Source organism: Strix uralensis, chromosome Z (genome assembly GCF_047716275.1).
Source record: "Strix uralensis isolate ZFMK-TIS-50842 chromosome Z, bStrUra1, whole genome shotgun sequence".
In the NCBI taxonomy this organism is placed as follows: Eukaryota; Metazoa; Chordata; class Aves; order Strigiformes; family Strigidae; genus Strix; species Strix uralensis.
Genome location: NC_134012.1, coordinates 67,089,761 through 67,115,896, shown reverse-complemented (window position 1 = coordinate 67,115,896; position 26,136 = coordinate 67,089,761). Strand labels below are relative to the sequence as shown.

General features: G+C 44.3%; 1 protein-coding gene across 7 annotated transcripts in view; it reads left to right on the top strand.

Annotated features, from left to right (window-relative positions):
• Positions 1-24,283, top strand: part of PSD3 (pleckstrin and Sec7 domain containing 3) — a 111,554-nt gene extending 87,271 nt beyond the window's left edge. For 6 of the 7 annotated variants that reach the window (XM_074855390.1, XM_074855389.1, XM_074855387.1 and 3 more), the window contains 4 exons: positions 5,351-5,508; positions 6,379-6,523; positions 9,701-9,844; positions 14,664-24,283. In XM_074855390.1, coding sequence (XP_074711491.1) covers positions 5,351-5,508; positions 6,379-6,523; positions 9,701-9,844; positions 14,664-14,876 — 660 coding nt within the window. In that variant the 3' untranslated portion in view covers positions 14,877-24,283. Of the gene's footprint in view, positions 1-41; positions 162-5,350; positions 5,509-6,378; positions 6,524-9,700; positions 9,845-14,663 lie in introns of those variants that run through there. The other variant, XM_074855392.1, reaches the window with a different exon arrangement.
• Positions 24,284-26,136: the final 1,853 nt, after the last annotated feature.

Sequence of the window (26,136 nt, the reverse complement as noted above, 5' to 3'; positions counted from 1 at the left end):
TCCCTTCTGTAACACTGTCCTCCTTTTCCATCTTTTCATAGTATACTTTTCTGCAATGCCTGCAAGACCATCTGCAAAACAATTGAATGGCAGCTTGGCCTTGGTAGTGATCTGCAGCTTCTGCTCCACAGCAAAATTGAAGGATAAAAGGATACTTCCCCCCGCCCCCTGCCCCAAGCAAGATGAGACACTGGTTTCTGACAAACTTTGCTCCCTGACAGCGAGAAGTCTAAAAAAATATGTCATCTGAAACCATTCAAGTCTTTTTGGTGCAAACTTAAATATATTATAGTACTGTTTTAACCATATTCTTGGAACATGAAATACAACATATGAGTGAGAACTGTCAAAATCAAGTAAATGGTAGCAGCTAAGTAGATTGTTAAGGCTTTTTGCCCCCCCACTGTAGGTGGAATATTCATGAAGTAGGTAGTGTTTGTCCAGGCTGTCCTGTATTGTACAACTATGCTCCTTTGAAAGCCTTTTAACATTTCCACTGTGTTTTGCAAATATCGAGAGTGCAAGTTCGAGTGCATACTGCCATTTCCTCCTCCCCTGCTGTGGCTTTCTGAAGTTGTTAGTTTCATTGGATCCAGCCTGGATAGTCTCTGAGAAGAGAGACAAGGTGGATGCTCTGGGTGCAGTACCTTTATGAGGGAGCTGAAATCCTGAAACAAACAAAACAATATGCAGTCAGGATGGAAGATTTGGGCTGAAAGTTGGATGTGACATGCTCAAAGCCAGTGCAAGAGACTAGAAACAAGTCTGCTGAATTGCAGCTGAGCCTTCCCTCTGGTCCTCTTGCTGGCAGCAGGTTCAGATTTTACTAAAGTGGCGTTCATGACAGGTTTGTACTTGCCCTTTCCTGGGTGAGATGGGGTCACCTGCTTTGATTTCCGAAATAGATCATCTTTAGTGTTCTCCTGAAAAGACTGCGTGGTTCCCTAAGAAGTAAGAAGTTAATAACACATGAATTTCTTATTTGATCTTTTAGGGAGGATTAATGAGCTTTCAAGGGGAAGAAATAGAGATATGGTCTATTTTAGAGTCTTAATTAAATACTTTTAAGCATATTGGTTTAAAAAACTTTCTGTTTGACAAAATGTAGAGATGCTGATATAGCATGCAAATTTTCTACAGAATGGTGCTTCCCCCACTCTCACCCTCCATCCGTTGGAGAGCAACAGAGTAATTTCACATCAGACTGAACCTTTGCAAAATTAAATACATTGCTGTTCTTGTTCTTGTTTGTTATTTGCACACCTTGGACTTGTCACAGCACTTGAGTTTAGTGATTACAGGGTGTTTACTCTGCAAAACTGCCCTCTCCCACTTGGTCCTGAAGACACTTGCACCGAAGCCATCTTACTGTAGCACAGTGACAAGCAAGACTTTTACTTTAGTGCTGTAAAAGGTTGACAGAGAACCCTGATGGGAAGTGACTCATTTCCAGAGTGATGGGCTTGTGAACCTCCCCAATGTGCCTCCGGACCCTGCTCAGCCACAATGCCTCATGCTGCAGCTGTGAAACATCCTCTGATTTCTCTTCAACTCCAGAAGGTCCATTAGGGCTTTGCATCAGCCCTGAAATAAACTTTGCTCTTAGGGATGTGGTATTGCAGAAACTGAGGGTGCCAAGCTTTTAAAATACACAGCTAGACCAAGCTGTTGTAGTAAAAGTCGCTGAGCTGTTGTTTCCTTTTGCAATATGCCAGGAAACTGAAATTATCCTAACTTCAGAAAATTCAGGAGCATTTTAGAACAGTTTGATTGCTTTGAAGAAATGCATAGGTCTGACAGTAGTCATGGGCAAGGGTTTTCCTTGCTTCTGTTTGCCTTATCTCCTGGTTATGGAGTGCTGTAGGGCAGGGTACATTCATAAATGCACACATACATTTTCCCTCTTTCTCTCATTATCTGTATATTATCTATATATCTGTGGAGGTAACATCTGTGATGATGGGTTTCATTGCACTGAGTGCTATTCAGGCAGGGGAGAGAGAAATCTCGCTGTTCTAGGTACTGTGTACACACAAACACATGTACAAACCGCTGCGCTATTGCTTTCTGTATTTATCTGTAACTCAGCTGTTCCCTTAAGACACTATTGTGATACTTATTTGTAGCAGCTGTGATTCCCACAGTGGGCAGTGTGATTCCAGTTCTTCTGTCATTCTGTTTGCACACCAGTTCAGCTCTCCTTGTTTTGCTGTCAAAGTCCATGTATGAGAGTGCTGTGTAAATAGTGGTCATTTGAGATTTACTGGGGAGTTTATCTGGGCAATCGTGTCTCCGTGCCCACATTTTACTTTATTTTTTTCCATTGGAAATGTTCCAGTGCTAATTCCTGTGCTGCATACTGTTTTATTTTTAAATGAGTGATTTAAGAGAGATGTTTCTGAGTGAGCAGAGAGGCCACTGGAGGGGCTCAGTGGAAGCATTCACAATTAGTCAACTAAACAGGCCTGCACAGTATTACATAAATTGAGAGGTTTGACATGTTTGGGATGTTGGCCCTGTCTCTGGACATCCTCAGGCCAAGGTTAATTTCCTGCCCTCTGTTCATAGCAGGAGGAAATAGCAAAGTAGCAGCTTGACAGAATGTCTGTTCACTAGACTGACGTGGGATGTGATTTGCATACAGAAGAGAGGTTTATAAGGAGAGAATGTAAGGCTGAACTTGCTTCCTTGCTAGAAATTGCTTCTGGGTAAGCACTGCAGGCTACGGACCTTAGTGTTTTGTTCAAACTCTTCTGTGAGGTTTGCAACATCTTTGCTCTTTGATGTGGCACTTCATATCCTTGTGGGCTTTCGGATATTTTTGTAGAACTTCTCTTAAATGTGCTTCCTCTATTAAAATATTAAAAGAAAAGAGAGAAAGGCTAGAATGATGTAACGTGTTCGATGACGAGACTTTCTGAAAGAGAATTTTGCAGCCATCACATGCAACTGAGTGGAGATATCCACCCACGGTACATTGATTGATAAAAAGCCAAATGCCATTCTCTGGTCTATCAAAAACAGATTTAGAAACATGCTGACTCTGGGTCAGCATGATGTGGGAAAGTCATTCTCTGGGAGTCTGAGAAGGATGAATTCAGCATGTCATTGCATTGTGTGCAACACTCACATTAGCCTTCAGTTGACAGAGAGGTGACAGTTCCTTTCTGGCTCTTCATATATTGCCACTGTCTTGGTCTAATCTTAGTGAGGTGCCTTCCATTTCAGCTCAACCTCCACGCTGACACCAGCATGTTAGAACATGTGCTGTCCTTGATGGCGTAGGAGGTACAGATGTTCCTGCTCCTCTTGCATTCCCTCCAGTTGAAAAGAGTTGGAGGCCTTAGAGGAGGAATTTTGACAGCACATTCATGTCCTTCCAGCCTTCTCTGAGGCTGGCCAACTGTGTGGAGACATTTCCGGTATGCTGATCAGTGAGGAAGCTGTCAGACCCCCAGCTGTCAGGATAGATTGCAGCCAGCTGATCCAATGGGATTAGCAAGGATTATCATGAACGCTCTCTGTCAGTAAGGAGGGGTTCTCAGACAGGACTGCCTCTGGGACTGCCCAAATGTGGAATTCTTCTGGAACAGGTTTAGACACCAGAGCAGGTTGTGGACTTTGGATGTATCTCCCAGAGGAAGCTGGGAGACAACAGGCAAGGCGATCGCTTACATTGTCTCTAGGCAGTAATTTGAGGAAAGCCAGAATACCATGTTTCTGAGGCCTGTCTAAATTAATTTCCTGGCCCTGAAGTTTTCCCAGTCTCCCTGGAAGTGGAGCCAGTCATTTCCCCCCAAACTACCACCAAAAAATTAGCTTTTGAAGTCATGAAGGAAGGGGCTTGACCTAGGGGCTTGCTTCCTCCATATTGAAGATTGGGCTGGGCCAGATGTTGGACAGCCTCCTCCAGTTCTTGTCATTTGACTACGGACTTTCCCAAATCTTCCTTGAAGAAGGTTTAGAGAATGACATAAGTGGGAGTAGGGAAAGTCCGTCATGATATGGAGATTCCTTCAAAGCTTGCTGTGACTCAAGGTATGAGAGAGGAAGGACATATGGCTTCGCTCGCTACCAGACCTTGTAAACCCCTTATGTCACAGATGTTTAGGTTGAAGGCTACCCTTTGGTCATCTGTGCGGCAGTGTTCTGCCTTTGTGCTAGGCCTGTCAGATCTGTGGTCGGTTGTGCCCTTGTCTGGCCTGAAGTGGAGGTGGTGCTGTGACAGTATTGCTGATTAGCTGCATCTCCTCTGATGAAGTGTCTGAGCAGCAGTAAGTTCTGGACCTGCACTAGCTGGACCTCTGTGAGGAAGGATGAGATATGGCAGAGGAGCAGGACACTTTGTCTTCCCTTCTGGGAAGTGGTCACCACAGCTGGTGACTCTCCATCTGTTGAAACATCCTGGAGAGCCCTGACCAAACCCAGCCTGGCTGAGAGCACAGATGCCTTTAGCTCCTGCCCCTGCTGCCCCCCCACCCCCACCTTGGGGGTGTTTCAGATGAGACTGATTTCTGTGATGTACTAAGGGTGAGAAATGGAATCAATTGCAGGCTGCTTTGGCCTCTCCTTCAGAAATGTTGTTTATGCAGAATTGCTGGCAAGTGACTTTTCCTGAAAAAGCTCCTGTCTTTCCCAAGCCATTTATAATCAGGTTGGCTTTAAACTGAACTTTTGGCTACACCATGATTGTGCCCTCATCCAGTTTCTGTCACTCAGGAGATCGAAGACTGCTCCGAAGCTGACACTTGCAACACAGAGTTTGACTCGCTGGTTTTGTCATTTGGTGTTAGGAGTGGTACTGTTGTTGTGTCAGAAACCTGAACAGTCCTGTGCTTGCCATTTGCAGACCCTGAGCAGAGAGATTTAAAGGAGGTTGCTATATTTGCTCTGTGGAGACTGGTAAGGAGGCTTCTGTACTATGAGAGGACTTACCTAGGAGGACATACAAAGGTAGTTGTTTGAGAAAAATAAAAATTGAGCAGTGGAGGATGGGAACCCAGGCAGGAACCAGCAGCTGAGCAGTGGAGGTGGGAAGCTGGCCATCAAGGATTCCTGAAATGAAGACAAATAGTCCACAGCTATTATGATAGTCAAATACTCCCTGTTTACTCCTCTTCCTGTCAAGCAGGTAGTGGAACTAGTTCTCTCCCTTGCAAAGAGATCAAGAAAGAGAAAGGAAAAGATGTTAAAGGTAGTGGAAACTGCAACTGCTCAAGTCAGGTTGCATTCAGTTCATAATACTTTAATACTATTCATGACTATGGAACAAGGGTTTTCCCTGGATTAAAGGAAAAAGGAGTAGCACATGGAGAAATAAGATGCCATTTTCCCCTGTTAACTCCTGCAGGATGAATATAAGCCAGAAAAAGCTTTGTCGGAGGAAGATCTGAAGAATGCAGTTAGTGTGCATCATGCACTAGCATCCAAGGCAACAGACTATGAGAAGAAACCCAATGTCCTGAAGCTTAAAACAGCAGATTGGAGGGTCCTGCTTTTCCAAGCCCAGTAAGTGCTCTCTTCTGATTTGTGCCAGTTGTTGAGGAAAGAAAACAGTACTGAAGGAGGAGTAAATTCATGCTTGGACAGGTTAAAGCAGAGGCTTAAGAAGTTCAATCTGTTTATTTGACGAGAAATAAGTGGTGATTTGATTAGAGTGCACAAGTAGTTCATGAGAAAGAAACACCAGGTTTTAAGAGGCTTTTTAATCTAGCTGAGAAAGGCATAACAAGATGCAGCAGCTGGAAGCTGAAGCTCCAGGAAATTCAATTTGGAAACAAGGCACAAACTTTTAACAGTCAGGGTGATTAATCATTGAAACAAATGACCAAAGGCAGTCTTGGATTGTCTGTCTCCTGATGTCATCGGGTCCTAGACGGATTCTAGAAGATACGCTTTGGTCAGAAACAAAATTACTACTTAATGCAAGAATAATTTGGTTAAGTTCTTCAGGCTGTGATATCCAGACAGAACAGATGACCTGCCTTTTGTTTGTGACTTAAAAACCTGTGCATCAGTCTTGTGCATGAGCCCTTTTCTACTGAGATCTATGTGAAACGTCCTAGAGATCTGTGGTGTCCAGCACAGCTGAGACCTTAGGATATGTCTGAATCAGGGCATTGGTTGGCTGTGTCACCTGTGTCATTTGGATTGGATTAGGAAAAGATGCGTGCTAGGGTGAGTTATGGACCTAATCACAAGCCAGCCTGTGACTGAGATACCTGACAGTAACCGCTTGCAAAGACAGACCAGAAGACTGAGCAGACTCTAAGACTTGTCCAGTTCTGATTATTCTCGCTTTTAAAATGCCATTTAAGCGGTGGAAAAGAGGTAGAGGACGTTGAGTCAACAGGTGCTTAATACGTGTTTCTTCTACAGGAGCCAAGAAGAAATGCAGACCTGGATCAATAAGATTAACTGTGTGGCTGCTGTCTTCTCTGCACCACCATTTCCAGCAGCGATTGGCTCTCAGAAGAAATTTAGTCGCCCACTCCTGCCAGCCACCACAACGAAGCTATCTCAGGTGAGTTGTTTTTATATAGAGGGTAGGTGATAGCAATTTCTGTGGCTGGCTAGAGACTGGACAGTACTCCTTGGCATTGTTTTGTGGCTATCACCACTAGCATTCCTAGGAAAAGTAGGCTTGCACAGTGAATCTTTGCTTGTTTCCTGATGCAAGATTTGAAGTGGCAGAAGAGAAGAAGCAGATTTGGAAGTAATTGTTTTATATTTTTGAAGAAAAGAAACAATCACCAATGTTCCTAGTACCAGATACAGAGTTTTCATCCTGCAGTTATGGCTCTGCAGAGGACATTTCAAATATTGTCTGACTGGTGTTTTTTTTGAATTTGAGTGTTTGTTGCCACTCATTTCAGAAGAAATTGATATAGTCCTGGTCTCTGGCTTATTGGGGTGATAAAAGGGGAAAGCTGATGCATCGGGCAAGCATCAATATATTTCTCCAGACTTGAACCTTTATCTGCTGAGGGATTTCCTGTTTAATGTATACTTATAAACTTGTTTCTTACCTGAATGTCTTTGGTCTCCCCTTGTGATCACACAAGCTTTTAGCTTCCACAACACCCTGTGGTAGGGAGTTTCACAGCTCTACTGCTTCTAGCACGAAAAAACACATACTTCTGCTTGTTTCAGACTGACTGTGTCTGATGCTTGTGCCAATAGCTCTGTGTACTTTGGGAGCTGTGATGCATGCCTGCAATTCCTCCTGCACTGGCAGGAACATGGTATTGATTGCATTGATCATGTAGACAAAGTGACAGAGGTGATAGATCCCAATCCTAGGTATATACTTTACAGGTAACCTCCTGTAGCTTTTAAAGTCATCTGCCTATGCTGGATTGCTTCATTTTTTCACCATCTTCACAGCTTAGCAACACTCCTTAGAAACCACTATCTCATAATCTGCATTTCTCTAAGGGGGTGGTTTTTTATGTCGCCCCTGCTTTTTCCCTCTCTGTGGCAGTAGCCCTTCTTCTTACAAAGTGGTGATTGACTTTCCATCTTCTATTCTGGATTAAAGTTTAAAACATGTCTCATACAGAATAATACTAACTTTTCATCCTTGTGGTTTTACCTTTCCCTTGTGCATACCATCTTTGAAATACTGGATGGAGCTTGAATAATTTACCCTCAGTCACCAAACAAAGTTTTTTTTACTCATCATTGTTGTGTGTGATTGTTCCATTTAGCATGTTATTTCCTATTCTCATTGTTTCTGTTTAAGGTGGAAAGGAAAAAAATAGAACACAGCCCTGTGGTTTGTGTCTTAAAGACGGGGAGACCCGAAAAGTGAAATAAAATAAGCTGTTTTAGCTAAGGAAGAAGAATGTTAAGTGTTCAAAGCAGATAATTTCAAAGGCAAGCAGAAACATGTCTGCTTTTATCTGTCAGTATGAAAAAGCTGCCAGCAGGCTGCTTCTCATTTGACAGGCAGAAAAATATGAATTGTCAAATCCCTGTGGTTGCTGTTTAGGATTTTGTGGGCTGATGGACAGTACTTCTTCAGAGAGCCTGTTCCTGGTCAGGTAGAAGTCGGGATGCAGTGAGAACCTAACATGTGCAAGGGGGAGAGGTTAGACATGACAAGTTGTGCAAGATCATTGTACCAAGTTTGCTTTCAAAAGCAGATCAGTGTCTGATCTTGGTTAGTCCAACCAAAGAGGGATGTAACAAAGCTATATATAAAGGAACAAGGAGTCTAGAAAAGATCTACTAGGTTGGATTTTTTTTTTTTTTCTGAGATTGTTCATGCACACACAAAAGCTCCAAAGGGCTGCTGCCCTGGAAATTACAAGTGCCAAATTAATAGCTGCTCAAAGACCTCCTGTTATCAGGCTGTAGAATTCACTGCAACAGAATGTCATTGGGACCAGGGATTCAGCACAGTGTAAAGAGTGATTGGGCACTCTAATAGAGCAAGCAGATCCAGGGTAGTTACTAACAGCAACAAGAATTTTTGGCAGCCAATAGTGAGTGGTTTGAGCCCTACCATGTACAGGCGGAGGCAAATTATCCCACATGTTTCTTTCTTCAGTTCTCTTGCAAAAGAGTTGAAACACAAGATTAGCTGGGGCTCAACCGTAATTCTCTGTAGAAGCTTTCCCCTTTTCTGCTCCTTTCCGCCGTTCCAGCTCAGTGAGCTGGAAGGCTCAGCCCTGGTGTGACTCACAGTGCAGTGCAAGCATGTCCAAGCTAGGCTTGAAGCTCCAAGCTGCGCAGCCATGCCAGTGGGGGACAACTACTGGCAGCTGTCCCCTCCTCTAAGGCTAGGTACATACGCAGGAGCTGAGTGGGGTACTACCTGCTGTTACAACTCTGGCTAAGTCACTGAGATCTGCATGATCATGTCTATATTTTAGACTTGCCTAATTCAAACATAATTTTAGATCCAAGCCTAGAAATGGCCAGAAGGCCATGCTGCAGGAGCTGGAAACCTTCTGAGCTGAGGGAAGGTTAGCTGACAGATGGACGGGAGGAAGTGAGTGGGCCTGGGATTATGATAAAGGAAATTGCCTAGAAAGGGAGAGTAGCATCTCCTCACTTTGTCCAACTACACAGTGGGATAAAAGCTGGTAACAGCTTAGCAAAATGAAATACCTTTTGGGGACTGGACAGCCCTTCCTCTTCTAGATGTATTGTATTATTCTGAACAAATGGAAACCACAGACCAGAGTGTGTTTGGCAGTGCAGAAACGGAAGGAAGGGCCCTTACTCCATGCCCTTTCTGATCTGGAAGGGACTACTTTTACATTGCAAAGACCTGAGGCAGGGTCTTTGCCTGTCTCATTCAGTCCTTGGTCTGACTGCATGTGCAGCAGCCTTAATTTGCCAAAAAATCTATTAGAGCAGAAGTGTCATGTTGTCAGTAATGCTCTGCAGCAAGCTGCTTCCATTGCTCTCAACAAGGCAAGGGATGACAGGTTTGCTATCCTTCCCGGTGGCATCTGCTAGCTGCTGAGTTTTTCTGCAAACTTGGCCACTTTGCTTGGGTGCCTTCAAGAGACCTGTTGGGGACAGAGCTCTGTGATAACAGACATAATCTAATTAATTAGAATTAGTTAAAGAAGGAGAGAAAGAGAGAAAGAAAAAGAAACTACTATTGCACAGGGTTCTCTCTATTTTCCTTTGCTTACCAAATATTTTAGATTCTGTCACTTAAGTGCCTAATGTGTTTCTGAAGGATGAACAGCTGAAGTCCCATGAAGCTAAGCTGAAGCAGATCTCCACTGAGCTTGCTGAACATCGGTCCTATCCTCCTGACAAGAAGCTTAAAGGCAAGGAAGTAGATGATTACAAACTGAAGGACCACTATCTGGAGTTTGAAGTATGTATGGGAAACATTATTACTTTTAGTTTTTGGGTGTGGATGTGTCAAATGGTCTTATGCTTGGGGTACAGTCCTTAAGTTTTACATTTTTCACCTTACTTCACTGAGTAATATGTTCTTGTTAGATATGTCACAGCAATCCCAGAAGCTGGGATGTGGCTCTTTCTGATAAGGACTTCCTGTGACCTTTGGCTCCTCGTCTGTAAAATAGAGGGTAAAAATGTGTCCCTCTGTCCTTGCCTGATATATCTATTTGAAGAGATGATAAGGTCTTCAGGCAGAAACTGTCTTATAAGACTATGTGTTGCCTAGTGTGTTGACACCTCAATCTTTAAGGAATGACTTCATTCTACAGTAATGCATATCATGATTATTGTCTTCCATTGGTATGTTCTGAAGGAACTGCTTTTCTAAAATTATTGTCATAGACATGCCTCATCAGAGCCATTTGTGTTGTGTACCAGTGAGCTGGACGTCAGGATGAGCAGGAAAAGGGCAATCCAGGACATTTCTGGAGTTCGTTTGACAACTTCCTAACACAGGTGACCAAGTAGCATACAAGTAGAGGCACTTTGCTGGACCTCTCACTTATAAACTAGGAAGAACTGGTTGGGGATATGAAGGTCAGGGGCAGCCATGACAGCAGTGACCACAAGATGTTGGACTTCATGATCTTGAAAGGAGGGGTCAGAGTAAAATGTAGGATCACAACCCTGAAATTCAGGAGAGCTGACTTTGGCCTGTTCAGGGAACTGCTTAGAAGAATCCCATTAGATATGGGCTTGGTGGGTAGATGGCTTTGAGAGAGTGGTCACTTTTCAAGGATCACCTCCTTTAAGCTCAGGAATGGTTCATCCTGACAAGCAAGAAACCAAACAAAGATGGCTGATGGCCTTCTTGGATGAACAAGTTGCTCCTGGCAAAGCTCCACCATAAAAAGGAAGTGTGCAGGAGGTGGAAGCAGTGACAGGTGACACACGAGGAATAGAGATACTGTCCGAGGATGTAGGATCACATTTAGGAAAGCCATATTTCATTTTGTGGTGGCAGAAGATGTGAAGGGCAAGAAGAAAGGTTTCTACAGGTATGTTAGCAGCAGTACAGCCAGGGAAAATATGGGCCTAGTTGCAGCCCATAATGGGACAGGAGACCTGGTCACTAAGAGCTGAGAAAGGCCAGGGTACTCAATGGCTTTTTTTTTCTGGGTCTCTATTAGTAAGACCAGCCTTCATCAGTCACAAATACATGAGCACAGTGGGAAAATCTGGAGCAAGGAAGACTTACCCTTTGGTGAAGGATGATCAAGTAAGGGAATATTTACACTGGACATACACAAGTCTGTGAGATCTGATGGGATGCACCCATGAGTGCTGAGGGAACTGGATGATCTGGATGATCATTGTGAGGCCTCCCTTAATTACCTTTGACAGGTCATGATGATCAGGGGAGGCCCCTGAGGGCTGGAGGAGAGCAGTGTTATTTCTGTCTTCAGGAAAGGCAAGAAGTAAGGTCCAGGGAACTACAGGCTGGTCAGCTGCTTCACTGTCCGTGGGAAGGTGGTGGAGCAAATTCTCCTGGAAATCACTTCCAAACACATTAAAGACAGGAAGGTGATTGTGAGTAGTCAGCTTGGCTTTATGAGCAGGAAATCATGCTGATAAAATGTGGACTAAGAATTCGACAGTAAGGGGGTTTGGAAACTGACTGAACCATTGAGATCAAACGGTTGCGCTCAATGGCACAATGTCAGTTTTTAACACAGCACTCGGATGTACAGAGCAGGCCACACACTTTCACTCTGTAAGGGGTCTTGTGCAACTTGAGGGAGCAAAGAGTTTCTTGGCTTTGGATCCCTGACACAAAGTTTATTTTCTATCACTTCTAGAAGTATGATGACTTAGGATGAAATGTAGGTCTGAGCTGTTGGAAGATTGTAGGAAGACTGATGGAGGAGGAGATTGTTGTGGGTTCGTTCTGTTTTCTGTCAACTTTATCATGGTGGTTTTTAGAGAAATATTCCTCAGGTACCTCAGTACAAAGTAGAACCAGCAGAGCACAGGAAACAAAAGACGTCTTCTTCCCTAGTGAGACCTTTGAACAGCAGTTGTACTCTGCAGTTCAGATGCGTGATCAGCACTGCAGGAATGCCTGTCTGAGCAGGCACATGGTGGTGCCAACTTCAGTTGTGTGCGAGAGATGGTGATTCAAGATGCTGCTGTGCAATGCTGTGTTACCTTCACACTTAGCACAGATTTTGCAGGCCATATTAAACTATCAATAGGTAGTTTAAAAGAAAAAAAAGTGAGCTATATGAAAATCCTTAATGGAAACGTTCCCCTGATTTTGGGGTTTCCTCACCTTCCCTTCAGAACAATACACTGTCAGGGTCAGGCAGGAGCTGGTGACAGACCTTGTTGCATGGGGTCAAAGGAAAAGGGCAAGAGGCAGGTGAGGCAGTATTTTGTACTTGGCTCTTTCAGGCTGAGACTGCAGACCAGACCTTGCATCTGTGTACATGCTGATACATCTCCAGAACCACACTAAAAGGGTGTGCAAGTCCCAAAGGAAGCAGCATAGTCCCATTAGGAAGGAAGCCAGATTTCTGTAGGCCCTTGTAATTCCTTTTTGTTCACCCCCTGGCATTCCCTTCGTTCTTATTCCTGATGAAAGACAAATGAGGTGTTTCCTTCTCTGGGGAGATGAACCAGGAAGTGCCTAGTCCTTGTTCAGGAATGCAGCCAGGAACATTTATTCTTGATGGTGCCTTTGCTTGTAGACATAAAGGAAGGAACATTTATCCTTGCTTGCTGTCTGAGGGAGATCTTTTGAATGTTGTCAGGTGAGAGGTGAAGCTAGAAATTTGATGCGTAGCTACCTCATCTCCTCTCCATTCTTCGAAGATAATGTTGTAGAAGTTTTTCAATGGTTTTAACTTCTGTGGTTTTACTTTCTTGACAGAATTTTCCAGATTAATTTATTTTAAGGAAAAATTTTCACCAGCTTCAATACCTAGTTAGATCACTAAAAGCAAGTTTGTTGCAGTTGAAATCAAAATAGACACTTCTAAATGCATTGCTTGATTGTGATAGAAATGATGGGCCAACAAAGTGCAGGGCAAATGACCATTGGCAGACATGCAGGGTAGAAACTGGTCCTGGATTGCCATTCTGATTGCTTGGTTTTGTGACCCTGATGGTGTTTACTGGGCCAACAGAAAGCAGAAGTCCGTATGGCAGTGAAATCCCTCTCTCCCTTGATGATCCCAGGCTTAGAGCACTGATTTGTCTTCTCTTTTGCAGAGGTGTCCCGTTTGCTGTGTGATGAATCATTCATCAGCCCAGTGCATCATCATCAGGGTTGTGCTTGCTAGTTCTCCATTTCCTTTTTTATTGAATGACACATCATACCTGCTTCATGTGTTTCTTTCGCACATTGTGAAGCTGAAGCTCCAGATATGGAATTGATAAGAATACTTTTTAATTTAATTTTTAGGTGGATTCTTTTATGATCCTCCTCTATGAAGTTTTGTTTATTCACAGGACTTTTCAGAAACCCAGTCACATTCTCTCTTTTTTTTGGTTTATATTCTAACTTTGAAGCAGTTACCAAGCTTTTTGACTTCCTGCCCTCAAATAAGTGTTATTACCAGAACTTTATTATTTTGTTATAAACTGGAAGAATTTTTCTTAAGCACTTCTTCCTCTGTCAGGAACATAATAGCTTGGCAGCTATTTTGCCACTTTGAAATATAACAATCAGTATGGTTGTTTATGTCATCCTTCCCTGGGCCCCCAGCTGACTGAGGTCACCTTAATTACAATGCCTGCACCACATCTTCAGTGGATGTGTCAGGGGGAGGTTATTAAAAAAATCCTGGGAGGTGGGTTGCTCTGTTTTCAGGTCCTCTTGCCCTGGCTTCTGTTTTTGAGGCCCTGCAGGCATCTTCTGTTAATGTACCCTTATTTTGTTGGTTACCAAGATGTTCTGTGCAGAAAATGTTATTGTGGCACACAGAGTGAAATATTCCTGTTGGAGAAGGAAAGCTCCACTCCAGACAAGGAACAGAGCAAGTGAGCATGGGGCACAGTGAAAGTGAACTTTTTCCAATTGGAAAAATAGAAGGTTCTGGACATCGTTCACCATGAGTGGCCCTGTCAGGGGAACATGCCATGCTACTGTCATAGCCCTCTCATCTGCTCCTTTTTGTTAAGGTCTGACCTTGCAGACCATTCTCTTATGGGCTCAGTGGTGGCCAAGCTGGTAGAGTCTTAGCTTAGCAGGACCCTGCTTTGTTTCTTTGTGGTGAGCTTGAAGCAAAGCAAGCAGGACCTGCTGGTGGGAGTGGAGGGTTGCAGGGGAGAGCTGTAGCCAACCAGAGCAGGATTTTTGTTGTCCCTTAGTTTACTGCACTTTGATCTCCATGCCTGTGTGGGGCACATAACATCTCAATATGTGTGAGCACAGAATATGACTCAGCATCACTCAGGTCAGCAAGCTCTCACTTGGTGTTGTTACTTGGAAATCACCATGCACTCCTACTAGCTGGGAGCCACCGTTCAGCAGCACGCTGGGGTTTGTGTGCTGCAGAACTGAGTGCCTCTAATTGCACAGCACCCCTGAGCTCAGCCTGCCTTTTTGCAGTGTAATTTACATTAGCCACCATTGTTCATGTCCACATCAGGCACCATTGTTCACATCCATATAAGGTTCCTGGCTTTCAAGGCCAGCAGAAGCCATTCAGTTACCCAGATGGTCTCTCAAGTGCTTCTGCAGAATCTCTTCCAGACTGATTCAGGCCTTTCTTTTCATTTCCCAGAAAAATCGCTATGAGATTTATGTTGGCCTCCTGAAAGAAGGGGCGAAGGAGCTGCTGAACGGAGGAGAGAACGATGTGCCAGGACTGAAGAAATCCCACTCGAGTCCCTCATTGAATCAGGAGTCTCCAGTTAGTGCCAAGGTGAAGCGCAATGTCTCGGAGAGGAAGGACTACAGGCCAGAAACACCCAGCATTAAGCAGAAGGTCACTTAGGATGGAAATGACAACTAGGGGAACAGCCATGCAGGAAAGTACTGGTGGTCAAAATTTTTCCATTTAATTACCTGTCATTCATGAAAAATAAGTGCATCTGCCTGAATGGGGTGTTAGTGACATTTTCTATTGTATATTTTGCTGTTTCTGTGCAGATTGTGGGAGATGTCTTTGCTCCTGCTTTGCTTTGCTTTGTTAATTTATCATTTAGCAATTGAAGCATCGGGACTTTTTTGTGTTGTTCTGTTTTTAAAGGAGCTGGGGAAGGGGTAGAGCGCTGTGATGTATATTCTGTCTCTTCCCCGTTTATCTCCTCCCATCGGCACGTGGCTTTCATCTCTCAAGTCACTTGTCACTTTATTTACGTGGTAGGTGGGAAAAGTAACTGGACAAATGCTGCAGTGCTGTGAATGCAAGCTGTAGCTGTGCGAAAAGCTGTGCAAAAGGGCAGGTGCAGAAGGCTGACTAGAGCCTAGGGTGCTGGGAATACTGGTTTCCTGACAATGGTACTTAGCAGTGGGTGCTACAGTAAATAGTCACTGTTGCATTGACCCTGGACTTATGAGCACGAAGGAATGAAACCTGGAAACCTGTGGCAGTGCTGGGATGACAGCATTGGAATAATTTGTTTGCTTCCTTCCAAGCAAAGAGTCTTTTCCTGAGTTAGCAGGCTGGGGGGTATCCAAACCTGTGCTGTTTCTGCAGTCAGGGAGATTAGGGGATTACCCAGCTGTAATGACTACCTAGTCTTTAAATGTATTGGTAGAGGATGCTGCTGTAGATGCCAGCCATTAGCACTGTATTTTAAAGACAAAGGGCCTCTGTGTAATTTTTAACCATACGCTCTCACTTCGCTGCTATATAGAGCCTGATGATGTATCGTGCCCTGATGCTCCCCCTTCCAGGAGTTTCCTTGTTGGTGTGCACAGATAGGTGTTTGCAATTTCTCTGCTAGTGACAAAAAGCACTTTGCCTTTTCTCTTCAGGAAGGGATTGTCCTTAGCTCTCCATTTTCCTGCTTTAGCTCACATATAGGTGGAAGAGGCTGGTGCAGACCAGAGAAAGGACATATGTGTCCTTGCTGCGGGCCAGTCTGATGCTGTCCTGGCTACTCCATGCCTGGAGGCCAGCACAAGGCAGCCTCAGCTTTGACAGGTCCTACCTTCCACCCACAGGGAACCAGTCCACCTTGCAGCTCCTGCATACCTTGCACCAGGCTTTCAGAGGGGAGCTCAGGACAGGGAGAGACCACCATGAGTAGAGCTTTCCATACCTGAAAGCCCCCTGTTTGTGCCACAGACCCTCAGGGTGGCCAGAAGTCTTCAGGCACAGGGAGTAGAAAGAATGATGTAGAAATCATCATTTTTCTGCTTCCTAGCCTCTCTTGCCTGGGTGGCACTGTGGCTCTGCAGAATGTGCTGGCTCATCTGTTCCTTAACACCCTGGGTTTTAATCTCAGATTTGATACTGGCCCTCTGGGTGAGCTTGGACATGTCTCTCGCATTTCGCCTTGCCTTTCCCCTAAGTGGAGTAGTACAGCCAAACTGGCCTTTCCTGCAGAGCACCTTGGGAGGTAATGTTGAGGACCAGTTGAAAACTGTTTGTTGCCATTATCTTTGTGGCTGGCACAGGGCAGCCTTCCTGATGGATGTAATTCTTAATGCATAAAGAAACGTCAAGATCAGTGCAAGGACTGTTTAGAAATGTGCTGGTGTTTCCAGCCCAAATAGTCAAAGGGCCACACATCAAAAAAAAATACCACCTGACTAGATATGTGCTCTCCCAGACTTCCTGAAGGGTCCAAGTCAATTAATCTAGATTACTGAACTGCCAGTTCAGTGGGCAGGACAGAGAGCGATCAAAGAGAGAAGGACCTTAACAGGCACCGTGTGACTTGCCTTCCCCACCGAGAACCACTGTGTGACAGCTTTCCCAGTGTTGTGCTCACCGTTGGCTGTAACAAAGATGATGTGCTCTTAGATGCCGGGAGGTGTTGAACCAAATCAAACCTTGCAGTTGCAGCTCAGCAGCAAAACTAGGTGGAACTCTTCCCATGTGTGATGTTGGGATGCACACACATCTGGCATCTACTACTGAGAGTGGCCACTCCATGCTAGAAGTCAGGAGGTTGGCCCTTAACCCTGGCAACATTGCTAAAAGCTGCAGAGAATAGAATAGAAACTGTCAGCGCTTCCCAAGCACTGGGGCTTCAGAAGTTGTACATGCTTACTTACAGTGGAGCAAATGTTCAGTCTTCTTCCTGAAGAAGAGAGATGCCTTCTGCTGCTGGAGCCAAGTGATGTGCAGCATGCTGTGTTAGGAGACTCGGTGTAGACAGGTGCATGATAGTGTTCATTGAGAGGGATTGTTTGAATTAATCTAAGTGCTGTAGATCAACAGTTCATGGGGGGGAAAAAAGCGAGGAGATCCCTGCAGCTGTTCATCATGCTCTGGTGGTTTAAAACAAACAAGCAGAAGAGACAGAAGAAGAAATTCATTTGGGGAATGCCAAATGTGCGTTTGACAAAGAAAACTTGTCCTGTCTTAGATAATGGTGTTAGGAAGCATGCAACAGAAACAAAAAAAAAAATATGCAGATTTGTAAATAAGCCCTGCTTGGCTGTCAGGGCAGGGTTGTCTTGGTGAGGTTTTTGAAGGCAGTCTGGAACATGCCCAGCAAACCTCTTGTGATTGTGGAGTGCAGTGCTTTAAAAGGCAAAGAGGTGACATTTAACTTTTTCCCCCGGCTTTTAAAATATTCTAGTTGCTGTAGACTGCAGTTAAATCGCTGAGCTCAAAAAGAAATTATTCCTGTAAAATACATTTCCCATCTTTGACACAGAAACTGGATAATTCCTCCTCAAAGTCATTGCAGAGGAGATGATTTTAAGCAATAGGAAAAGTTAAAAAGTGAACTGTAAAAATCATAGGGTTTTTTTTTTCATTTTTCATTATTTATTCTCCATTTCCACGTATACTTGTAAATGGATTATTCTTTAAGTCTCATCTGGGGTTAGCAAATACAGTTTTTCACTGTGGTTTTTAGTCATTAAACATTTGTTGAGCTTGGAGTACTCTTGGTGAGACTGCTGAGGCATGCAGATTAGTTTACTGAGAATTTGCCAGATTCTGCTTAAGTATTAATTAATGCCATTTTACTCCATTGCTTTACAAATTCCAGGCATCTCAGGCACCCATGTGAAAACACGTATTTTGGAGGCTGAGAGAAAAATGTGATCCTGTTGTGAACGCCTAAGGCTCCTGAACTCCCTTGGGATAGGATCATCTACTAAGCAGTACTGTAATTTGCTTTTTTTTCCTCTCGATGCTCTTGTAAAGGGTGGGGGCAGGTTCCCAGGAGGTCTCAGCGATGCATCCTCCTGGGTGGCACCACTGAGAGTCTGGCCAGATAGCTTGGTACCTGGTACCATGCCTTTCTTTGCTGAAATGTTTGCCTTTATCAGAGATCAGTGCTTGACCTCAGTGACTCAGGAGCTCCTGTTGCAATGTGTAAGTATATTCTGCTGGTTTTCAGCCCTCCTCTGGGACCCACCATGCACCTGAACTCAATGCCAGTGAAGCAGTCTGTAGCTTTCCGGAGGTTACTGTCAGACCACTGTGAGCATATGTGTGTGCAAGCCAGCTTTTGCCTTGGTGATGCAGGGAGGTGTCATCGTTCCTTGTCATCCTCCCTGCTGCAGCATGCAACTGTCACTCAGGCGAAACCTCTGCCTGTTGTTGAGAGGTGGGGATGTAAGGAGGGGAACAGGATGGGACCAATGGCTCCTTGCATCCCCCCTCTCAAGATGCAAATAGAGGTCCTGGAGGATCCCATCCTGCTCTGAAGCTTTGCTGGTTGCTCACCCTGCAGGGGTTGGACCATCTCCTCTCCCTGGCTGAGGGAGGAGAGGCAGGAGAGGACCTCACTGGGTCTGCATCTGACAGCAGAGAGGTGAGGGAGAAGGACAAAATTGCCTTCCCCTCTCCCCAGTCAGCAGCCAAAGCAGGTGAGAAACTCTCCTGAAGTCAAAACCACAGTCTCCTCTGTGAGTCAGCAGGATGCAGGGGTCTGGTTGAGATGGTTTTTGTTCGGCAACGGCTGCGAAAGAGACTCTCTGGGCTGGCTGTGTGTTTGTGTGCCTCTTGCAGATAAATCATGCACAGACCAGTGAACATGACTACAGCTTTTAAATCCAGTATTTATGTTGTGTCTTTAATTGATGTAGAGAGATAACTCAGTCAGCAGAGTGATTAATGTAGCGGAGCTGTGGGGAAATGCTGTTCAGCTGCAACGCCGACTCAGACAGTTTTTCATCTGTAGCCAGCCACTTGTAAATGGTTACCAGAAGCTTTCTAAGGGCTTTCTAAGCTCATCCCTTAAGTGCTTCCCCTCTGATCCTGCCTGTTCCCAGGGTGTGGTCTGTCCACATCTGGGGGCTCTCCTGGAGAACACTGCTCAGCGCAGCCCTGGTTTGAGCAGGAGTTCGGACCAGCAGACCTCCAGAGACCAGAATCGTTCAGTGATTTTTTCACAGCTCTAGTGCCTTCTGGTAACAAGGCTGATTATTCTTCTGGCATGAAAGAGCCAATGTTTTTGCCTTTCTCCAGTGGGGGAGTGAGGTTCTTGCTTGATTAGAGCAGCCCCTTCAGTGAGGTGGTGGTTGTGGCAGTGGAGAAAGTCAAAGGTGGCAGGGTTATCACTGTGTTTCTGGAAGCATTGCATGGCAACGTTCTTGAAAGTGAGGAAGGCTTTTCTCTGCATACGGTGTACCGCTTACCATGTCTGCATTCTCCATCCCTAAATCAATTTTGGCCTTATCACAGTTAGTCTGACAGTTCCTCCTCCTTTTCTGTCAAGCTGCTCCTGTCTGTCATCTTAGCACCTCAGCTGCTTCTGTATAACAGGTCTCTTTCCTTCCATGCTTGCAGAAATCCAGAAAATTTGACTGTCCCATCTTGCCATGAGAAAACCTGCTCTGAAGCAGCACTGCATTGAATGGATAACCCTGTGAACAGCTTTTTCATTCTGCTTATTGGTATCCTGTGTTTCCAGCTACAGTTATAGCTGGGAGGTGCGAGACAGAGTTTGACTGCCATGATCCTTTAGCATTATGCTGCAGGGACGCAAGGTCCCCCGTCCCACCCTCAGACCAGACACTTGTGACATTCCTAGTCTCCTTTCCAAAAGTCTTGGAGGCAGAGGCAACCCATGCTGTGACAAAACTATGAAATGCTGTTTTGCAACGAGTTGGGTACTTTCCAAATCAGGCCATACCTTTTGCAGCCTTTTGGGGAGCTGTATAAAAAAAAAAAAAAACAAAACAAAACCAACAAACCAACCAACCAAAACCAAACCAAAACCATTTTCAACCAGTGTCTCCCAATCACAGAGAGAAGGTATCCAGCTTGTCGGAAACACTGGCTACTTTTGCAGGGCAAAGGCAGTATACACACCTAATCTCAAGCAATCTTCCAGCTTGATGCTTGTTTAAACTTTCCCCAGTATTGCTTTACTCAGGCTCTGGGACATCACATCTGCTTTGAGAGGGCAGTTATGAACTCCACATTTCTCTCCAGAGTATGACCAGAGCTCCCCAGCATGTGTTCCCAGCATCCAATATCTAGGCTTCCTAGAGGGGTGAACCAAAGAAGCTGTCTCAGAAATTTCTTTGAAAGAGCTGGTCTCCAGCTTGTGCTTTTTAGAGGATATTTTTAGTGCATATAGAAGCAGTATGCCTGGCCTCTCCTCTCTCCGAGTGCTCTCCCAGCAGCATAGGTGTAGTATAGTGAGCTGCTTCACCTGGAGCATCACTCTGTGGGACCTGAACATCTGCTCCAGCAAGAATAGGCTTTGTCAGCCTCCAGAGAAATGATATCACCTAAGCTGAGCACCAGTGCACAGGGCATAGATACTGTAGGAAGGTAGGTCAGAAAGCCAGTGCCACCCTCAATGTCTGGTCACCTGTTGGCGACTGTGTGCTCAAGCATTGCCTCAGTGCTGGGGGTAATTAGAAATGCTGGCTTCCTTTTCCACCTACACTTTGTGTTTGAGGAACTATCCATCCCATTGTTTAAGAAAGAGCAAGGACAGGTTCCAGGGAAGTGTGTCCAGGTGCCATGTGGGAGTATCTGCCCTCCTGTTGGCAACATCCAGTTGAACAGTGAAAGGAGGTAGGCTCAGCCCTGCCTGAGAGAAGGTACCTTGCTCATCTGTTTTGTTAGCTGCATTGAGGCTGTATTTTAATTATTAGAGCACTTCCCTTAGCAAATGCAAGCAACAGCTTTCCTAAATGCCACACCATTGACCTGACTTTGGTCCCATGGTCAGGAGGAGCAAATTTAGTCCAAAGCATTCTCTGTCCTCCCCTTTGAACAACGAACTACTCAGTCAAAATTAGAAATGTTTAAACAGTGAGGAACCTCCTGTGGTATCTGCTGTTAAATGTGTGCTGGGAATCAACTGAGGTACAGGCCAGAGGTTTATTTGGACCAAGAAGAAGTACCTAACACTTCCAATCTTTGCATAGCTACAAACTACAAGGGCAGGATTTTTCTCTGACATAAACCATTGCAGTGAGTAGCCACTCTATAGAAGTGATCCTCTGTGTAACTCACCTAAATGAGACCAGCACAACCAGATGCTTTTTGCCTAAGCAGGTGAGGTTTCAGCTTCATCTTGGACCAAGTGAATATCCTGGTGTAACCACAGAGCAGCTAGTCAAGCTGCCGTGGAGACTTGTTTGACACAAAATCCTCTGACTCCCCTGAGCCTCTTGCTGAGAGAAGGGAGATCGATGATATCTAGTCTGTGTCACTGCACAGGGCAAACTCTATCAGTGGTACAAGTCTTAAATCACTTACATGCTTATGAAAGCCTCATGCTCAGTGCTGTCAAATTCTGAAAGACTGTAGGATGAGAACAGGGGTATGCTGTGCGTTTTTTAAAAATTTGTACATATTGATGACAATTATGTCCTCTTACTCGAGGCTGGGATTATAACTTGGCTAAAAGAACAGAGGTTTTTGGCAGCTGGAAAACTTTAAAATCATTACTCTTTGCATGAGGTACCATCGGAGACTTACATTACTTGGTGAACGTGTTTAAGTGATACCTATAGATGTGTGTATGTATTTCATAGGTATAGTATGGCTTCTGTGGCTCAGCACTCCAAAGCCTGCTGTTCTTTTCTGAGGCTTATTTTGGTCAAAGCACTTCAGCAGCTGCAAACTTTGTTAGGATGCTTGTTGTTCTAGTTGTTCTCAAATTAGGTTAAACAGTCGTCAGAGCTTTCTCAGATTTAGGGTATCCCTTGAGCTGCCTTGATCTCCGTGTGTTGTCCACCATGGGCTGCCTGTTGTTCTGCACATTGAAGGCAAAGGTATATATTTGAGATTCTAAACAAAGATTACTGGGTGGGATTTTCTGCTAGTTTAACACTGGGCTAACTCTCCCTGTTGATGTCAGCCGATGCCTGCACCAGGAGCATCCGTGCTGACTTCTTCTGAAAATCACACTCTGGGGATCTAATACACAGCTTTACTTCTGAAAATGTCGACCTCGCTCTGTTAAAATTCACCAGGGGGACATCATGTCCAAAAGTGTCCAACCAGGACAGGTGCCTGTGATGTCTCCTGCAGATACAGCCGTACAGCAGTAGTGAGGGTTTATTTCTGCAACTGTACAGATTTCCAGAAGAATGTCTGGCTCATCAGCAGGGAAAAGAGCAGCAGGGCTGAAATATCTCTTGGCCATCTTCTCTACCTCCCAGAGGTTTCCCTTGGGAGGCTTAAACAATCTTTTAACAAGTTGCTGATCTAAGTAAAAAGACATAAGGAAACCCAGTGGGTTTTTCTATTGCACTCTAGTCACTGTAACACTAGCATTATCTATATTATCCCTGGAAGGGGAGAGCAAAGCCTGAGGGTGGGATTCTTAACCTGGAGTCAAAAAACTGTTATCATGCAGTTATGTTGAAGCACTTCAGCAACCCCAGTGAAGCCATGCCTTTGTACTTCACTGGACCATGGCCAGAGTGATTGTGTCTTGCAGGACTGAGATGTGGGTGGACCGCAGCTCAGGATGAAACAAAGAGGGACATCCCCATCACCTTGCTTTGGGTGAGCTGTAATTCTTTTTCAAGCGCTGAACTTCACCTTTGGGTTACCTGCGTCTCATGGTGATATATTGGTAAGATGAGGGTAAGCACTGTCTCACTCAGAGTCTCAGTTAGGAAGAGTCATTTGCCCTCCTGAGCAGTTGCAGTGTTGTTTTCCCTTAGCCTGAGAAAGGGGACTGAATTTTCAGTTATTGTTGCGTGGTATCCATATGGGAACTGTAACTCTTGGTAGTGGTAATGCAGAAAAACATTTTGCACATGTGTGTAGCCTGTGGAGCTAACCTTACAGCCCCTGACAGCAGTCCTTGTGAGACCTTTCCTCTGGGTGGCCTCCTATCCCTTTTGACAAGTGTAGGAACCTTCTTACCTTCTTTCTGATAACCTTGAACTTGTTCTAATCTCATCACTGAATCACTGGAGCGTTTTTCATGCAACACGCTAGAGATGCAGTCCCAATCTCACTGCTTTGTGGTAACTTCTTGGTTTGCTGTGAAATAGCATTGAGGTAATCACTAAATTTTTTCCAGCAGCGGGAAACTTGCTGCTCTGACTCGGGGTGGTCACAGTCTCAGGTTTGAGGCTATCCTACCACCAGGGCACCCTGTTTTGTCCCATGGAACATGCATGGCCAGAAAAGCATACTACTCAGTGGTCAAGTGGTCAGAGTCAAGCCCTGGTTCATGGGAGATGTTTCCACGTGCTGCCAATGTCCATAAGGACTCAAACATATACTTGCTTACACAGAGATGCTTTCCTGAAGCAGAGTTGTCAATCTTTTCTACAGGTACCACAGGATGCTCTCCCTTATTCTGCTTCATGTAACTGGTACTAGAATGATAATTTCCTGATAAATGAAGGCACTTAATCAGTCCTCTTCCCTTGGAAGAAGGACTTTTGGGGATATTGTTATATCATTTAAAATAATATTTTGGAATTTAAGTTTACATTGCTTTATTTTTCACTTGAGGTGACTGTATATAAATATTTTCCTCTATTTTATCATTGCTGATAAAGTAAGCCTACAGTATACAGACAAATAATTTGCCTTTGATGTATTGAAACTGTGAGATATAGACTTCTCTCTTGTGTCCATGTTCCTGACTATAACTCTGTTCTTCTGTGTTTTTATAAGTTGGAATAAATGTTGCTTACGGGCAACAAAGAGCCTGCAAGCTTCCCAATAATTTTTATGTAATTGAAATCAAGCAACCCTAGTGAAGGATCTTACATATGTATAATGATATATGTATATGTACAAACTTTAGAAAGAAATAAACCAAACGTATTTCATCTTCTGCAGTTGAATGTTTTTCATTAGAGCCCTTACTGTTGTTTCCTTTGACTAAGAACATGAAGGTGGCTTTACCAGCTCATACAGCAGCCTCTGCGTGTCCTGCTCCGGGAAGATACAGACCAATTAGTCGGTGCAGCCCTTTCCCCAGTGCACCCTTCTGACATCTGGCGGTCAGCAGTTTGAAGGTTTCCTGAGCTGGAAGGTGCATGTACTGTCTCCATGACAGAAACAGACTGAACCTGAATACCAGGGCAGAGACCAGTGCAGCCCCACACAAATATATAGTAAATGGTCATTACTGAAGGAAACACAAGGAGGCGTGTGGTTGGGGTAACTAATGGACCCAGTGGTACTGCATGCACAATATGAGTGCAGCTGGAACCTGTGTCAGCTGTGAACCCTTTGCACCTCTGCAAGAGATGACTTCCCCTCTGGGCTGTTACAGGGTGTGTAGCCTTCAGAGTTACAACTACTTAGCTGTGAAGAGACATCGAGAAGAGAATGAACTGATTAAAAATGGTTTTATCAGCACAGGGGTTGGAAGAGGGAGGCTGCAGCAAACAGCTGTTCAGAAATGATTGAGAGTTGACCTCAAAATTCTTATGAGGTAGTTTGTTTGATGAAGGCACTCTCAAAGTTGGGAATTGCTGTTGGCCTAGTGGATGGGAAGCAAAGAGCCATGAGAGGCAGAAAAGTCAGACACTAAAGTAAAAGGGGAGTGCTGAAAGACAAGAGGTGGGAGTGAGTAAGAAATGGTGGCTATCCAAAGTGAGAGGAAACAGGCGGTACAACAAACAAAGCAAACATCCTTGTGCTTGCATTTCTTGGGTTGGATATGGCTCAGTGTGGGAGGATAGGATACTGTGTGGAAAATGAGTAACAGGGCAAATAGACATAGTGTTGGACATGTCCAATACCAGGTGAGGCTTGGAGAAGCTTTACAACAGGACTGGGAGCTTGTATTTGGAGACAATAGTAGCAAAGACATGTTTTTTCTTACCAAGATCTCTGTGAATGTTAGACCATCTTGTGATGATTGTTTCTTTACATTTTTTCCTAGAGACTGAGCATGTTGCCTTTAGATGAATGTCAAGACCTCCAGCACTTGAGACAGTTATGTGCTTTTTTTTCACACTATGCCATGGGATGTCAGATTTTTTCATTGCTGCTCCATCCTGGTTACTTCAAAGTACTCAGGCTTTTTGGTTCCAATGCATGCTCCTGGATTAGTACATCTTTTATGAAAAGATTAAAAGTGGTGGTGAGGATGGGTGGGAATGTTTTACAAAGATGTATTAAATGCTCCTCTAAGCCCAAATTAATGTTTTAATTGTGTCTGAATGTTAATGTCCATGCTGATCACCACATCTTTTCCTATCTTCCTAGCTGACAAAGCCAACGCTGAGCATTTTCTGGTGGTTTTCTGGTTGGAATCATTAATCACGTCATGTTGCTCACAATGCATTAAACTATAACAAAATGACAGAACAGGTGCAAAGTGAAAGACAGATGCATTTATATTCTCTTCATTTTCCATTTTCAGTTCAAGTTTTCAAGTACAGAATATAATTATCAAGGGAGACTGAAAGGGCTAGCTTGTGTATGCAGGTGAAACCTCCACAGTCTACAGAAGCTACAAATCTCTCTGACTATTTATAAATAATGTAGCATGAGAGAGTGACTTAGCCCAACTTGGTCTGAAATTGTTATGGGTATCTCTAGATTAGAAATGGGAAGAAAGTTCTTACCCAGCAGAGCACTAATGTACTGATGCGGCCTCCTAAATGGCAAGGAAAGGGCAAAAATACCCAGTAGCTTTTAAGGTAGAGCTTGAAGGGGAATGATATGA